This window comes from Cucurbita moschata, unplaced genomic scaffold (assembly GCF_002738365.1).
Source record: "Cucurbita moschata cultivar Rifu unplaced genomic scaffold, Cmos_1.0 Cmo_Scf00019, whole genome shotgun sequence".
Taxonomy (NCBI): domain Eukaryota; kingdom Viridiplantae; phylum Streptophyta; class Magnoliopsida; order Cucurbitales; family Cucurbitaceae; genus Cucurbita; species Cucurbita moschata.
Window position 1 is genome coordinate 1,655,407 of NW_019268535.1, and position 17,103 is coordinate 1,672,509.

The 17,103-nt window shown below is 35.5% G+C and overlaps 2 protein-coding genes across 4 annotated transcripts; both read left to right on the top strand.

Moving 5' to 3' along the window:
• Positions 1–63: 63 nt before the first annotated feature.
• LOC111456867 lies at positions 64–8,411 on the top strand. Of its 3 annotated transcripts, XM_023098911.1 has the most exons (10): positions 64–200; positions 402–507; positions 1,439–4,538; positions 4,632–4,712; positions 5,828–5,980; positions 6,360–6,523; positions 6,617–6,764; positions 6,868–6,990; positions 7,434–7,521; positions 7,882–8,411. In XM_023098911.1, exons 3-10 carry the CDS (start codon positions 1,608–1,610, stop codon positions 8,085–8,087), a joined length of 3,894 nt encoding a protein of 1,297 aa, XP_022954679.1. In that variant the 5' UTR covers positions 64–200; positions 402–507; positions 1,439–1,607; the 3' UTR covers positions 8,088–8,411. The 3 variants fall into 3 exon arrangements, with proteins under 3 accessions (XP_022954679.1, XP_022954677.1, XP_022954680.1); XM_023098909.1 differs by lacking the exon at positions 402–507; XM_023098912.1 differs by lacking the exon at positions 402–507 and having other exon boundaries at positions 1,439–4,535.
• Positions 8,412–9,686: 1,275 nt separating this feature from the next.
• LOC111456784 lies at positions 9,687–10,982 on the top strand. The gene has a single exon (XM_023098776.1). It carries the CDS (start codon positions 9,800–9,802, stop codon positions 10,760–10,762), a length of 963 nt encoding a protein of 320 aa, XP_022954544.1. The 5' UTR covers positions 9,687–9,799; the 3' UTR covers positions 10,763–10,982.
• Positions 10,983–17,103: the final 6,121 nt, after the last annotated feature.

Here is a 17,103-nt window from a genome sequence, read left to right on the forward strand (position 1 = left end):
AAAAAAAAAAAAAAAAAAAAAAAAAAAAAAAAAAAAAAAAAAAAAAAAAAAAAAAAAAAAAAAAAAAAAAAAAAAGTCGAGGCTTCGAGCGTGGGAGGATAAAGTACAAAGGCGCACACTGTCGTGAACTCAGACCAGACCTTCTTGATTTGCAGACGAATTCAAATCTCACACTCCATTGTTGCTTTGGGATCTGCATGGTGAGTTCTTGAAACGATGTTTTTTTTTCTACCGGCACGGTGCTCACGAGTGAAAATGTTAGCTCGATCTTTCTCGAAGCAAACTAATTATGCGTTCTCTTATTCTGATTTATGATTCGATTTATGATGTCCGGTTCTTTAATCTGACATGCGATTCGATATTAGATATTGCTATTTGATACATTTGTTGGGTCAATTCAGCTGGTTGATAGCTAGAGTTGAAGAATCGAGTCTATTTTATGTGCATTCCAGGCGGCAAAGGAGACGCCTGACGCTATGCAAACTAAGCTAGCGTTGGCAAACTTCGGTTCTATCGTATTAGCCTACTGAATTGGGTTTCTGTTCAAGTTTTTCCTGATTCGTTATATAACTGAAGGCTTGTTAGGTCTAATAATCTCTCGTTTTTCCGTATGTTACTGTTCTGGTCTTCTAAAGATTCGAATGGGCGTTATGAAATGTTGGGCTTTTCTTTCATGCATATTGGTGCTCATTTACAGATTGTAATTTATTACCGAGAAGAATCTTGTTGCCAGAGTTTTCCTATATGAATAAATTTCTTGGAGATAAATATACATTCCACTCGAGGTGCAGACTGCACGATGAAATGGAACCTCGTTCAGTAGCTAAAATATAGATTTCTCCGAAAATTTGGAGTTTCGGAGTTCAGTTATACCCTGAAAAGCACCTTATTAGCCTTGTTAATGCTTGCTGAACACTTTGGTTTTCTATTATGTGTCTGCACTATTTAAACTGCGGAGCCATGAGCTCTATCCCTCCTAAGTTTCAGAACAAAACTCTTCATTTCATTCACCAAAACCCCTGCAGCCCTTGTGTTTTGGATGCTAGAGAAAGTTAACTATGTTCCTGAACGTTCCTCTAGCATTCTCCAGCCATTGCTCGTATACTATTGCAGTGCACCGACTATCACAACCATCATTGCCCAATGGAAACTAAGTTACTGACATATATATGATATGAAGATAGATTTCTTTATCTTCTCTATGTTATATTAGATATTGTATATATGTGCCATCATATACACATGCATTGTTGGTTATGTTATTTCTGTATTTTATATTTATTTGTAACCAGAATTGTTCTTTCAATAAAGCTGTGTAAATCTAGGGCATGGCCTCCTGGAATGAATCGAGGAAGCTGAATTTTCATCTCCTCTATGCTGTCTGAAAGTTGATTATTCCACCATACGTTTTTATGACTTTTGAATACATGAACCTCAGGTTTTCAGTTGAGGGCTGAGCTTTCCATTGTTGGGCAATATTACCATCTGCAAGATGATCAACTGAACCTGAAGCTATCTGTTACTTCAAGTGCATGCTTTTGCTGATACTGCAGTCTCTCTTATTCATGGGATTTTCAGTCGAGTTTGTGCCCATCAGGTATACCTAGATGGAAAGAAATGTGAAAAGAGGTACCATAGATCAACATAGCAATTATGAACAAGTTCGACATACTAATTTGGAAGCAAGAAATCAGGGACTTGGGTCGACAATTCAAAGATCTTTCCACGATCCATCAAGCAACATCAGCTCCAACATTCGACCCCCTGAATATAATATGCCAGTTGGAGCTAGTCCTGTCCACAACTACTCCATTCAAACTGGCGAGGAATTTGCACTTGAATTTATGCGGGAAAGGGTGAATGCCAAGCATCAATTTATTCCCACCAATAGTCCTGACCCAGGTGTTACAACTGGGTACATGGATTTAAAAGGCATTGTAGGACTTCCCCATCCAAGTTCCGAGAGTGGATCTAGTATTCCCATGCTCAACCCTGTAGAAAAAGATCATGTTCAACATTTTGAAAGAGGGGGCTTTTCACATGAAGAAAAGAGTATATATAATTCAAGGAGGTTTGTCCCAAGAGCCTCATCAAGAAATGATGTCATTCCACTTCATGGTTCTACATCTTCAGGAGCATCTGATAGCTCATCAAGAAAGGTGAAATTCATGTGCAGTTTTGGTGGTAAAGTCATGCCTCGCCCTAGTGATGGAAAACTTAGGTATGTTGGAGGGGAAACACGTATTATCCGTATAACCAAGGATATTTCTTGGTTGAATCTGCTGCAGAAAACATCAACAATTTACGATCAAGTTCATACTATTAAATATCAGTTACCTGGTGAGGATCTTGATGCATTGGTTTCTGTATCTTGTGATGAGGACTTGCAAAACATGATGGAGGAATGTAATGTAACAGAATATGGGGGCTCAACAAAGCCAAGAATGTTCTTGTTTTCTATTTCTGATTTGGAGGATGCTCAAATTGGTGTCAGAAGTGCAGAGGGTGATACAGAGTTTGAATATGTAGTAGCTGTAAATGGTATGGACCTCAGTTCAAGAAGGAACTCCACGCCGTTGGCCAATACTTCAGGAAACAATTTAGATGAGTTGCTTGCCCTTAACGTTGGATCAGAGAGTGGTCAAGTTGCTCCAGAATTGTCTGACAACATCAAATCATCTCTGACCATTTCTGCACCTTCATTTTCTCCGTCCTCTCAAACCAGTTGGACCAATTCATCTAGTGGTTTCAAGCCCAATTTGCAGCAATTGTCAGGACAAAAGTTGCAGCAAGGTGATTTTGGGCCTCCCCAACTCTCTTCTTTCCGCCCCATGCAAAGTTTATCTGAAAATGTTGGAAAGACTTCAATTCCTTCATCCATTCAGGCACAACGTGAGTATGTTCTTATTAACAATGCGGCACCTGTAGAGAATATATCTTCAATTCCCAGCAAAGGACATGTGAATCAACAGGGTGGCTTGGCTACAGACAATCCGGTCGGTAGTTTTCACACACAAGATTCAGATGCGTCGTTAAAGGAGGGTAAAATTACAGAGATTCCAACTTTGAAGCTGAATGAACCTGATAAAATTCAATCGTTGGAAAAGGAGGCATCATTTAAGGATGCACAAATTAAAAGGCAAGGCTCTCTCCATAAGATCGATGAAACTAATGAAAGCGAAAATTTTGAACATGAATACTTGGTTTCATCAAACCTAAATGATGCTTCTGTTTTGAGCTATAACTCAAAAGGAGTGCAGGTAATTAATTTAGACACAGATGTAGGATCAAGTTTCCCGCTTTCAAAAAGCAACAAGAAGCATCAAGATCCTGCTCAAGAATCAGTACCCCTAGAAGTGAGTAATGAAGGAAACAATAGAACTGAAGGTGATAAATTTTCATCTGATGGACTTCCAACTATTGGTTTTGGTGCCTCTGAGGCTGATGAAACAGGGTTTAGCTACCATGAACCCATTTTACCTCCACGTGTTTTTCACTCTGAAAGGATTCCAAGGGAGCAGGCTGAATTGAACCGTTTATCCAAATCTGATGATTCCTTTGGCTCTCAGTTTCTTAGAACTCAGGATAACTCCAATTTTTCTCAGACAATTATTGAATCAGCTGAAACATTGCTGGATGGGAATGCGACTCTGAAGCCTGAGCAATCTGTTTCATCTTCAAATGTTCCACGTGGAAATAGTCATGCTGTAGAAGATGGATTGGAGGCATTTGAAAAGTACAAAACATTAGCAGATACCAGTAATAAAATGATGAATATTTCAGGTGAGCATGATGGGTCTGAGGTCAGTGATATGTCCAATATTAGAAGCCCTTCTGCCAATAGGAAGGAAGCAGGAGGTTTGGCTCGTCTTAGGGCAAGTGAAGAAGTTTCTGACAAGTGTAAGGAGGAATCTCTTATGGGACCCCTGGAATCAGGCTGGATTGACGGAAGTACACATAAGAACCAAGGAAATGAAACTCAAGAGCAAACAGAGCCTTCATCATTGGCAGAGAATCCTGGTAAAACTGTTACTGAAGTAGAATCTGGAGTTGGTATTAACACTCCAGAGCATGGGGACATTCTTATTGATATTAATGACCGCTTTCCACGTGATTTCCTTTCTGATATATTCTCAAAGGCCAGAAACTTTGAAAGCATTTCTGGCATCAATCCATTGCATGCTAATGGGGCTGGCTTGAGCTTGAACGTGGAGAATCATGAGCCTAAGCGTTGGTCATACTTTAGAAACTTGGCTCAGGAGGAGTTTGTTGGAAGGGATGCTTCTCTTATGGATGATGACCACCTGGGCTTCTCTTCCTCACTTGCAAATTCAGACGTAGGTGCGATTTATCACAGAGATTCTCAAATCAATTTTGGTGACAACATTCAGCAGGAATCCTGTCTGCTCACTGGACCCAGCTCTACAAATCCATATACAGATTATGTTTCTTCAAAGCTTAAGGGCGATGACAGCATACAGTTGGATGATCCTAGCGCTAAAGCCCAACACACTAAAGGCCAACATGCTGAGAATGTGGTTTTTGCCAATTGCATTCTTTCCATTATAATTTGTACCTCCAGCTTATCGCTTTCCTCTTACTGCATGTTCCTATTTATCTTCTTGTTTTAGGATGCAAAATTGGATATCCAAGATATTGGTGTACCTTTGGCTGATATTTATCTTGAAGAATTTGATATCAGTACGTTGCAGGTATGAATCTCACAGCCTATTCCCTTATAACATGCAACTAATTAAAAGTTGAACATTCCTTTTCTTTTGCACTTTGGTAACATTTCATTAGATTATTTGTTATAAATGTTAATTCTTGTTTGATACTGTGAAGTTAAGGCTTTGAACAGGCGTGACTTGACTTTACTCTCTCTGTATTTGAAAAGTCTACTTGCACAATAAATATTATGCTATTTTCACCTGTATTTATCTAAATCATGATTGTCAGCTCTGATTTTTCCAAAGAGTTCAGATATTTTCTGTGTGTGTTGCTCTGTTCTTTAGTATGAATAAAGCGATGCAGCATTCCCTACTTACTGTTTCTGCAAAAAAAAAAAAAATCTTATGCACGAGTTTTTGAGGTTCTGCAGTAGCCCTATTCACTGTCATTGCTTCCAATATTCTTTGAGAAGTTCCCTAGTTATAATCCTCTGCCACAAGGACATGTAGAAGCCAAGAAATTGAGTCTTGAGCAACTGAATAATCTTTTTTCCCACTTCATGTCACTTCAAGGTTGTTTACTAACTGCTAGTCATTAGCTGGTCTTTTTTACTTCTGTATGCCACCTCCTTTGGTGGGAACTTGAAAAGAACCATGTTTAAAATAGTTGGAAAAATCTTATGGATTTTGTAATTTTTTTTATAAGGATCAGATTATTGGGATCATGTAGAGTCACTAACCTATTATTCTATAAAAAATTATTTTTGTATATTTTGAGAGGGAAAAATCTTATGGATTTTGTAATTTTTTTGATAAGATCGCATTATTGGATCATGTAGAGTCAATATTATTCTATAAAGAATTATTTTTGTATATTTTGAGAGGGAGAAACAAAATATTTTTTAATTGGAAAAGTCTGATTCAAGTATAGAATTTATGAGAGAGATTGCATTTTCAATTGTCGACATTCTCTTATACTTCACTTGCTGACCTTGTTATCGTGTTATTAATTATTTTCTTGGATATAAACTGGTTTGGTATTATATTTGGGTCGTAGTTGACAGCTAATGTACTATTGATCTTGGGGGAACATATAGGATTTAAGGTTTTACTTTCGCTCCATTAATTTGTTGACTGTCTTTTGGATGGCTTGGCAGATAATTAACAATGAAGATCTTGAAGAGCAACGAGAACTGGGTTCTGGCACATTTGGTACAGTGTATCATGGGAAGTGGCGAGGATCAGATGTAGCAATTAAACGGATAAAAAAAAGTTGTTTCACCTGTAGGTCATCAGAGCAAGAAAGATTGGTGAGTTAAATTCCGTTCGAATGATCTCCTAGAGGTTATTAGCCTTTTCTAGTAGTGAGTTGGACACTGGTTTGATGGTGTTATATTGCCTGAAAAGTGGGATGGGAAACCAAAGGTTACAAATTTTCATTATCAACTGTAGAACCAAAAAACAATTCCTCCCCACCGGCATTCCGACAAACTTGACTTTTAGAGGAGCTGGTTATAAGTGTTGGTGTAGTATCAGCAATCCTACTTCTAACAAATAGGAATCGTTTCTTAAGCAGCAATTGACAGTCTTCTGTTTATTTAGTTGGCTTATTTTTAAACAAATAGGAATCAATTTTTTGTTTTTTGGTCATGATTCTTTAATTTCACATATTGAATTTGTAACTTTCAGACTGTAGAGTTTTGGCGTGAAGCTGAGATTCTTTCAAAGCTTCATCATCCAAATGTGGTGGCCTTTTATGGTGTGGTGCAGGATGGGCCAGGTGGGACGTTGGCCACAGTGACTGAGTTCATGGTCAATGGCTCCTTACGGAATGTTTTACTTAGCAAAGACCGGTAATCTCTTTGTTTCAAGTTATCTAGCATACACTTGAATTGTTCGAGAACTCTGTTTGTTCTTAGTCTTTACATTTTATGCAAGTGTTCCAGGTACCTGGATCGACGCAAGAGGCTTATTATTGCAATGGATGCAGCATTTGGAATGGAATATCTGCATTCAAAGAATATTGTGCACTTTGATTTAAAATGCGACAACTTGCTTGTCAACTTGAAAGACCCTTTACGGCCAATTTGCAAGGTACTTGATACACCACTGTACTTGAAGAGAATTTATACGCTGGCGGTGGATTTATGAGTATTTCACCTGCATTGTTTACTTTTCTCTTGGTTTTGTTATAAAGGTTGGAGATTTTGGCTTGTCAAAAATAAAAAGAAACACATTAGTTACTGGCGGTGTCAGAGGGACCCTTCCATGGATGGCTCCTGAACTACTTAACGGTAGCAGCAGCAAGGTTTCTGAAAAGGTAATATATCGAGACTCATTTCTATTGTCACAGCTTATTAAGAGAATAAGCAATAGGACAATAAACATGTATTGCTGATGGTTTTATGGATCACATAACTATCAATACGAAAAAGGGGGAAGATGAAAGAACACAGGAAAGGAATGGTGTGGAAAAAGAAAAGAAAAGGAGAAAAACGTATTTGTGGGGTGGGAAAATTGATCATAGAAAAACACACATGCAATCTCTTTTCAAAGCCAAATGCTGATCAAATAAGGTTTTCTGTTATTAGCTTCTTAAATAAATAAGAAAAGGTTAGCGAACGATATTTCAATTGAAAAACAAACTGTAAATTATGTTTCAGGATCAAAGTAGGTTGAGTGGATGAGTTTCATTTCATTATTTCTACCCACTATATGACTATATTGCTCATGTAGTTCTAATTTCTTACTTCTGCTTGGCAGGTTGACGTATTCTCATTTGGCATTGTACTATGGGAGATCCTCACTGGCGAGGAGCCATATGCAAATATGCACTATGGAGCAATCATAGGTGTGGAAACTAAAAGGGGGAAAAAAAAACTGTTTTTATGTTTCCTTGGTATTCATTTAACTTATAAATTCTTCTCTGGGTAGTAAGGTTAGTCAATGATGGTAAGGGACCCCCTCACATGGTTAGTTTATGCAACTGAAAAAGCTTGCAGGATCGCATAATATGCATAGAAATGATTACTGAAAATTTGCTCTGAATTGCTTCATTTCCTGTTGCTCTGGGAATTGCTTCATACTACTTTGTTTTACATACTGCATTAAGTTCTAGAAGGATTTGTTTTTTAATCATATATTTGTTATTCTATTTATTTTCAACTCAAATGGGTTAAATCTGAATTTGATGATTTCTTTCTCCACTCAGGAGGCATAGTGAACAACACATTGAGACCACCGGTACCAAACTTCTGTGACCCCGACTGGAGATTGCTGATGGAACAGTGTTGGTCGCCTGACCCGGTAGCCCGGCCATCTTTCACAGACATAGCGAGGCGATTGCGTGTGATGTCTACGGCTACCCAGACAAAAGCACCACACGGTCATCAACCACAGAATCAGGCACCCAAGTAAATTTCCTTGACAATTTTTCCCTACTTCGTTTTGCTTCCTGAGTTAGCAGGGTAAGAAGAGTCGTTTACCTGGATGTAGTCAGTTACTTAAGTATAAGGCGAGTGGTATTACATAGCAATATATGAATAAGGGGCTGCCTCTGGATAGACGGAATTGTAGGTTGGTTTAAGATATCATCATCAATAGCGAGATTGTGGGTTGTGCAACACCTGAGGATTTGATTTATATGTTAAGTCAATTTATTTATGACCACAGTGAATATATACAAAAAGAAAACATTGGTTGGTTACCAGCCATTTGAAGTGCCTATTGAGATTTTGTTTGCATGTTTCTTAACATTAACTTCTGGTAGATTTTAATTGTCTAGACTGGTTTGATGGTAAAGTTGATTGCTGTGAACAATTTATAAAACCACTAGATGAGTAACCTTGTTGGACACTTGAATTATACATAGAATGCTTGTATCCATCCAAGCCCCACCACCAAGCCCCACCACGGGTAAATATTATCATCTTTGGACTTTCTTTTTTGGGTTTTTTCTCAAGGTTTTTAAACGCGTTTGCTAGGTAGAGATTTTCACACTCTTATAAAGAATGTTTCATTTCCCTTTCCAACCAATGTGAAAGGTTTATTCATTCCTTAGATGAGCAACTTAAATTACTATCGGTGGAAGGTCATTCATTTCTTAGATGAGCAACGTATAGTGGAAGCATTAGAAGGGTCTATTCATTATGACCTTCAATTGACACACCCGTAGAAAGGTCTATTCATTCCTTAGATGACCTTCCACTATGAGCAACTTAAAAGGTCTATTCATTCATTAGATGAGCAACTTAAATTACGATGGTTTGGTTCCATACTCTTATAAGTTGCTTATTCAAATCTGTGAGTGGAAGGTCTATTCATTTCTTAGATGAGCAACTTAAATTACGTATGTAAAATTGGCATTTTGTAATAGTTCATTTTGCTGATTAACTATGCTAGACACATCCGAATCCGATTATCGACATCCATCAAGGACTTGAGTCGAACAAAACAAGAAGAGGCTATCAAAGAGTTTCTTCTCAAAATCACCATCTTTCTTATGGTTTTTGTTTCCCTATCTAGCTACACAGCGAAACATACTGAAATTCTTAGTTCGATCCGTTTCACCAGAACCTCTCTTCGTCTCGAGTCGAAAAATGTTATTGCTATAACCAACATTATAAGGACAAAAAAGTCTAATTTTTATAATAGTAGATACTAAATTAAAACTTTCTTTCCAACTATAAATACTAACTTTATAATTGAAAGATTATATTGGACTGTGAACCCTATTTTTAGGTTAGTCCTATTGACCAATATAACAACAAACCTTAAGAAAAAAAAATTTAATTTTTCAAAAATTCAACTCGAAAAACAATCTAACTCTCATCCCAACCCTTTTGGTTTGGATTGTATGGTCTATGTTGTTCGAGTATGAACGCTTCTAATTTTAATATTTTCAAACTATATGAATTAAGTTTATAATTTAACCAAAAATTAGAGTATAAGTTGAGAAATCAAGTTTCAACTTTTGTAGTTTATCCTAATTTTATTTTGATTTTTTTTTAAAATTGAAAAAATTTGTGTTCCATGTCGGTTCTGAGCTTATCCATCTTCGCCCATTTTTCTTCCAATCAAATCCTTCTCCTCCTTCCTCTCCCCCTGTAGATTTCTACCTGAAAAACGCCATGGATGTAGCCCCAGAAGAGCTTCAATTCTTAACCATTCCAGAGATTCTCAGAGAATCCATTCTCATCCCTAAGCTCTCTCCCAAGACCTTCTACCTCATCACTCTCACCCTCATCTTCCCCCTTTCCTTCGCCATTCTCGCCCACTCCCTCTTCACCCACCCCCTTCTCCTCCACATCCAAAACCCTTCCGCCGATCCCCTTCAAACCCGCCATAGATGGGCCAAGCTCCTCTCCTTTCAATTCTCCTACCTTATTTTCCTCTTCGCTTTCTCCCTTCTCTCCACCGCCGCCGTCGTCTTCACCGTCGCCTCTCTCTACACTTCCAAATCCGTCTCCTATTCCGCCACTCTCTCCGCCATTCCCAAAGTCTTCAAACGCCTCTTCATCACTTTCATCTGGGTTTCTCTCCTCATGATTCTCTATTACTCCATTTTCTTCGCCTTCTTGCTACTCCTCCTCCTCGCAATCGATACTCACAATTACCCTTTGTTCTTCTTCTGTATTTTCGTTATCGTCATCCTGTTTCTTGTTGTTCATGTTTACATCACCGCCTTGTGGCATTTGGCCAGCGTTGTGTCTGTGCTTGAACCGATTTATGGATTTGCCGCCATGAAAAAGAGCTATGAATTGCTTACGGGGAAAACCCGATTGGCGGCGGTGCTCGTCTTCGCTTATTTGGCGATTTGTGCTACGATTAGTGTCATATTTGGGGCTGTGGTGGTGCGTAATAGGGTTGGATATGGGGTTTTTGTGAGGATTATTGCTGGTGGGTTTTTGGTTGGCGTTTTGGTGATTGTAAACTTGGTGGGATTGCTGGTTCAGAGTGTTTTTTACTATGTCTGCAAGAGCTTCCACCATCAGGGCATTGATATGCTTGATTTGGTTGATCATTTGGGTGGATATCTTGGTGAGTATGTGCCTCTTAAAAGTAGCATTCAAATGGAAAATTTAGATGCGTGAGGTTGGGGAAGGGAAAGGAGAGGAAAACTCAATTTGTTTTCTAATGGTTTAGGGGATATGAACGAGCTGTTGTACAAAGAAGAACATTTAAACCTTCTTGTTCTTAATCTTGTACATAGTCAAGATCAGTCATGTCTGTATATATGATTGGTGGTGAGGTTTTACTGTAATGTTCTATTGATTGTCATATGTTGATGGAAAAGTTATGTTCTTTTTGTTATTGTGTCTCAAATGGGATTGATGATTGGAACATTGCGCTTGAGTATCGACCTTGCTTGAATAGGATCTGTTCTACAGATTGTATAACCGTGTCGAGAGCCCTGGCAATTCATTGGGTGACGTGTTAGGAACCACAAACTTCTGTAATAGTATGATATTGTCCACTTTGTATATAAGTTCTCATGACTCATACCAGTGGAGATGTATTCCTTATAAACCCATGATCGGACTCCCTCCCAACAATCCTCCCCTCGAACAAAGTATACAATAGAGCTCCCCGGAGGCCTATGGAGCCTCGAACAACCTTCCTTTAATTGAGGCTTGACTCTTTTCTCTAGAGTTCTCGAATAAAGTACACCATTTGTTCGGAGTCACTTTTGACTACATTTTCAAGGGTCATAACTTCTTTGTTTGACATTTGAGGATTCTATTGACGTGACTGAGTTATAAGGGCAGGACTCTAGTCCCATAACCCTCCTCCACAATGGTATGATATTGTCCACTTGAGTATAAGCTCTTATGGCTTTACTTTTGATTTTCCCAAAGGCCTCATTCTTACTTATAAACTCATAATCATTCTCTTAATTAACAAAAGTAGGACTCCCTCCTAACCATCCTTGACCAGATGCTTTTTCACTAACTCTGCTATGTTATGTTTGGTGTTGATACTGTAGAATGAATGTCATCAAAGCTTGATGAAACCCCGAAGTTTTTTAAGCTTCTTCTTCTTATCTGATATAGAGTTTGTTTCAAGCACACCAAACGCTTGCATTTCTTCTGATTATCCTTTATGTTGGCTGATATTCTTAGATTTAGGGTTCTACACCTTTATAAAGAATGATCGTTTCTCTCTCTAAATGACGTGGGATCTCATATCGTGAATCCACAACTTCTCTCTTTTCTCTTCCTCACATGACCTTATTTCTACTTCCCGAACACTCCTTAGTAGTAAGATACTCGGAGTTGTGTGATGGTGCAATAAGGGTTTTGTTCCCCTTCAATATCTCTCTGAATGAGAGCCATTGAAGTTTTAGGTGGAAATATAAGGCATACTCACTTTAATGTCACAAACCCATGTTCAAACGATAGGAAATTTATTACCATACATAGGTCCAAGAAAGGCCACATCATGGTTAGCAAATATACATAAATACTTGACAGTTAACCACCGTAAGAGGCAGGTCATTTCGAACCCACTAGCGAGTTCGAGAACGGATGGAAGTTTCCCACGACGACCCTAATCGTGAAGTACTTTGAACTGCCATTCACACTTTGTTTAAGTTCAAGAACATCGTGAGAAGGCTAAAGAACAGCCGTCCGTCCACTTTCCGAAAATCATAGAAACCGATTCCTGCGTCGCAAAGAACATTATGTATCTCGTGATTTAGAAATATCTACAGAGATGAATACTAAATCCCTCTGCAAATGGGTGAGGAGAATTGGTATGAAAAACTTGATACAAACGTTTGAAAAATGGTCCCCAAGACCGTTTGCGGTCAAATCTGTGCTACCCAACGGAGCCCATCATTTGATGGATATTGTTGGTAAGTCCCACGTTCGTTTCATAAGTGGGAATTTTTTAAAAACATTAATTGCCTCGATTTTTCTTTATTGAAACAGGCAGAGTCATAATATAGATCCATCGAGGGTATATATACACATATATAGGATGCAAAGAAAATGACTAATTTTCAATTTTATTTATCGGCATTTTTAAAAAATATTTAATATATTTAACGTTTAATAATTTTCTAATATATTGAAGTTAAATTTTAATTTTTATATGATCATAAATTTTTAATTTAATATCTATAAGCTATTTAAAATTTAAAAGATATTAAATAAGTCAATTATTTATTATTCACACCATTAATAAAATAATACAATTTTTTTTTAAATTGTTTTTTTTTTATTTTCAAATTTTGGCTTGAAATTTAAAATCATGATTGAAGAAAAAATATATTTTTGTTTTTAAAAATTAAATGTATAAATATTACAAGCAAATAGTTTATTAAAGATGAAATAAAAAGAAATAATTATTATAACCAATTAATATTTTTTTAAAATTTAAGAATATTAGAAAGTAATTTAAAATTTAAAATAAGTAATTCTAAAAATAGTTGTAATTTAATAAACTTTTTAAGTTAAAAAAAATATATATATTTGAACGTGGAAGAAAGCAAAAGAAGCAAAGTTGAGTTTGGTTGTTGCCTTGTACGGCTGTGAAGCGTCGTGGCAGTGCTGGGACCACCACTGTTGACATGTCATTTATTGTCCGTCCGTCGACTGCCTTGTGCCTATGTCTCATTATCACTCACCCTAAAATATGCTGTCCACGTGTACTTCACCTTTTTTTTCATTTTCTTTTCAAATATTTATTTAAATATTACTTTATTTTACCTCTTTTTGTTAATTTTTCAAAATTTGCGTCGATTTACCGGTTGATAATACTTAAGTTAGAACAATTTGACCAACTTGATCGACCCGAAAATAAGATTAGCCTCACGATTTAAAAATTCAGTGTCCTCGCTGGCACACTGCCACCTGGTGTTTGACTTTGATACCATTTGTAATAACCCAAACCCAAGATATTATCTATTTTAGTCCATTATTGTGATGTCCCACGTTCGCTGGGAAACAGAACAAACCACCATTTACAAGGGTGTGGAGACCTCCCCCTGGCAGACGCGTTTTAAAGTCTTGAGGGGAAGCTCGAAAGGGAAAGCCCAAAGAGGACAATATCTGCTAGCGGTGGATCTAGGCCGTTACAAATGGTATCAGAGCTAGACACCGGACGATGTGCCAGCTTTCTCGCTGTTCCCCGAAGGAGGGTAGACACAAGGTGGTGTGCCAGTAAGGACGCTGGGCCTTAAAGAGGGTGGATTTGGGGGTGGTCCCACATCGATTGGAGGAAGGAAAGAGTGCCAACGAGGACGCTGAGCCTCGAAGGAGGGTGGATTGTGATGTCCCACATTGGTTGGGGAAGAGAACAAACCACCGTTTATAAGAGCGTGGAAACCTTCCTCTGGAAGTTTGGAAGGGAAGTTCAAAAGGGAAAGCCCAAAGAGAACAATATCTGCTAGCAATAATTTATAAAAATGTTTAAACACGTAAAGAATACTTTGTTCTCCGCTCTAACTAATTGGGATCTCACATTAAAAATATTTTACTTAAATATTTTACATTTGTAAATGATGCTAGTGATGAATCTGATGAGATTTTAGTTATTAACGTCACACATATTAAATATAAATATAATTTTTTTAAATTTAATCAACAAATATTACGCTATTTTAAATTATACTATTTTTTAGGTAAAATAGAAATTTAGTCTTCTAATTAAGATAAAATTATAAATTAATCTTTACAATTTTAAAAATTATAATTTTGTTATTATAATTTATACTTTTTTAATTACTAATTTTGTTGGAAAGAAAATTATAAAAAAATTTCAATCAAGCTCGTAATTTCATGATCCATCCTTGTATTTTTGTCATATATATATATATATATATATACTTATTTATTAATGATTTTAATAATAAACCTATGAATATTTGTATAATTTAATAAAAAAAAATAACTTCATAATTATTTTCTAAAAGAGTTTTAGTTTAGAAACATTTTACATAATTTTATTTTTAAAAATAATAGTAACACATTAAGATAAGAAATCATACTCATCGTTAGACTTTTATTAATTTTAATATTCAGCATGTCATTGATTCAAAATAAATATCTTAATTAGTTAAATTACGTTAAAAAAAATAATTTTATTTAAAATATTTAAAATAAAAATTAGGGATATATTTTTTTCTCATGAAAACCGACCGACATGACAAACTTAGTGGAAAACGAGAAAGAGAGTGGGAAAATAATTATGCCATTCTCGTGTATATTATTTTTTATAGAAAAAAAAATGTCTTTACATTGAAAATTAACTATTCTGAAAATTATCGTAAGAATTTCATGTAATTAATGATTTTTTTATCGATAAACGATCGAGATAGGATTGAGGAAGCATGTGAGATCTCATGTCAGTTGGAGGATATTCCTTATGAACACGTGGAAATCTCTCTCTAGTAGACGTGTTTTAAAACTGCAAGGTTGAAAGCGATACTTAACGGGACAAAACAGACAATATCTATTAACTGTGAGCTTGGGCTGTTACAAATGATATCGAAGGCAGACATCAAACGATATACCAGCAAGAACGTTGAGACTCAAAAGGGTGGATTGTGAGATTGGAAATTCCTCTCTAGTAGACGCGTTTTAAAACCATGAGGCTGATGACATTAACGGATTAAAACAAATAATATCCACAAGTGATGGACTTAAACTATTACAGAGTCATCTTTGTTATTGCCCGCCAAATTTCTTGATCAAAACATTGAAAAGTAAGTGTGAAAATTTGAAAAAAAAAGGTTAGTTTGATTTTCCAATAGTACAAAAATAAATAAATAAATAATAATAATTCTTGGTTGAATTAAAAAAAGTACATAAAAAAAATTAAATAATGAGAAACGTTATTCATATTTTTGCAATTATTTCCGACAAATTACAAAGTATTTTGCTAATTTAGAGTCCCAAAAGACAAAAAAAGTCCTCCATTTCATATTAATTAATTTCCACCAATTATTTATATCTAATATTAAAAAATAAAAAACTAACAAAATTAGGTCTAAAAAAGAAAGAAAAAGTTGCAATCAGGGCATTAATGTCATTAAAACGCCTCTGGCCAGTCGTCACTCTCATAAAAAATGTCAAACAAAATCGATATCTATATACAATTTAGACACGAAACGGTCGTTATTATGCAACGTGTTAAATAAATTTTATTACATTAAATTTAAAATATATCATCGTTACCTACTTATTTTGAGCTGCTTCTAATGATAATAAAAATTATCTCCCACAAATCAACAAAATATATATATCTTTTTGGTATATATGGTAGCTGTCAATTTTTTTTTTTTTAATAATTAAGATCGCTCTCGTTAAAATGTATCTCTCGTTTATTCGGGTTTCATGTTAAGTACATGAAATTTTGTTGTGCACGAAAAATAAGACTTGAACTTCAAATCTTGAGAAGAGATCGTTAATTAAATTTTTGTATTCGACAGAATTATTTGTGTATTTATCTATTTATTTATTTTTCTTTTAAACCAGACTAAATTAATAAAAATGTCTCTAAATTTTCAAAATTTTCATACTTTTGAATTTAAAAAAAAAATTAAAAACCCTTTGGAAGCGAGCAGTACTTTATTTCAAAAATATCCTTAAACTTTTCACGGTGTTTTAAAAATACCAGAGTTTAATTTTTTTTTTACCATTATTACTATGTTTAAAAAATACTCATAAATTTAAAAGCAGCAGTCACACCTCAATTAAAATTCTTACCATTAGTATATGGACGAAAATCGTTATAAACACCTTATAGATTATTTCCAAACTTTTTAATATTACTCTTGAAATTTCATGAACAGTTTTGAAACACGGTACAAGGATTTTAAAAAAATTTAAAAGTGATTTTGAAGTTTTTTAATATTTTTAAAGTTTAAAAAAAAATTTAAAGATATTAATAAAACTGTTCGACGAGTATTAATTATTTTCATAAAAAAAATTAATAATAAGAATATTTTAATTTTTGTTTATTAAAACCGTATAGGGTTGTTATATCAAAACGACAACACCCCTCCAGTTTCAAGTGGTCGTTTCATTAAAAATAAATAAATAAATAAAACGGAAATTAGTATTAAAGTAATCAACAACAAATAATGATTAATTAAATTAATAATTGAGATCAATAGTAAGTGGCTAAAAACAAAAGTGGGCAACTGATCCACGCAATTAACAAAGTCAACATATCACACACGTGCACATCACACGTATTTAATTCCCCTAATGATTGCCAACATGTGGCCACTTTATTTATTTATTTATTTCCTTTTTAACGTCCTAGATTTAACATCATGTTATGTTACTTACTTATCTTAAATTATTAGGATATTTTATCTTTACCATGACTATCTTTGTAACAGCTCAGATCCACCGCTAGTAGATATTGTGCTCTTTCAGCTTTCCCTTTCGAGATTCCCCTCAAGCCTTTAAAATGAGTCTGC

Bases quoted from the DNA above. Each gene is read 5' to 3' on its own strand.
- LOC111456867 (XM_023098911.1), top strand. From the start codon at position 1,608: ATGGAAAGAAATGTGAAAAGAGGTACCATAGATCAACATAGCAATTAT. The intron at 4,539-4,631 runs GTTTTTGCCAAT...TTCTTGTTTTAG, and splicing joins GCCAACATGCTGAGAATGTG to GATGCAAAATTGGATATCCA. The intron at 5,981-6,359 runs GTGAGTTAAATT...TGTAACTTTCAG, and splicing joins CATCAGAGCAAGAAAGATTG to ACTGTAGAGTTTTGGCGTGA.
- LOC111456784 (XM_023098776.1), top strand. From the start codon at position 9,800: ATGGATGTAGCCCCAGAAGAGCTTCAATTCTTAACCATTCCAGAGATT.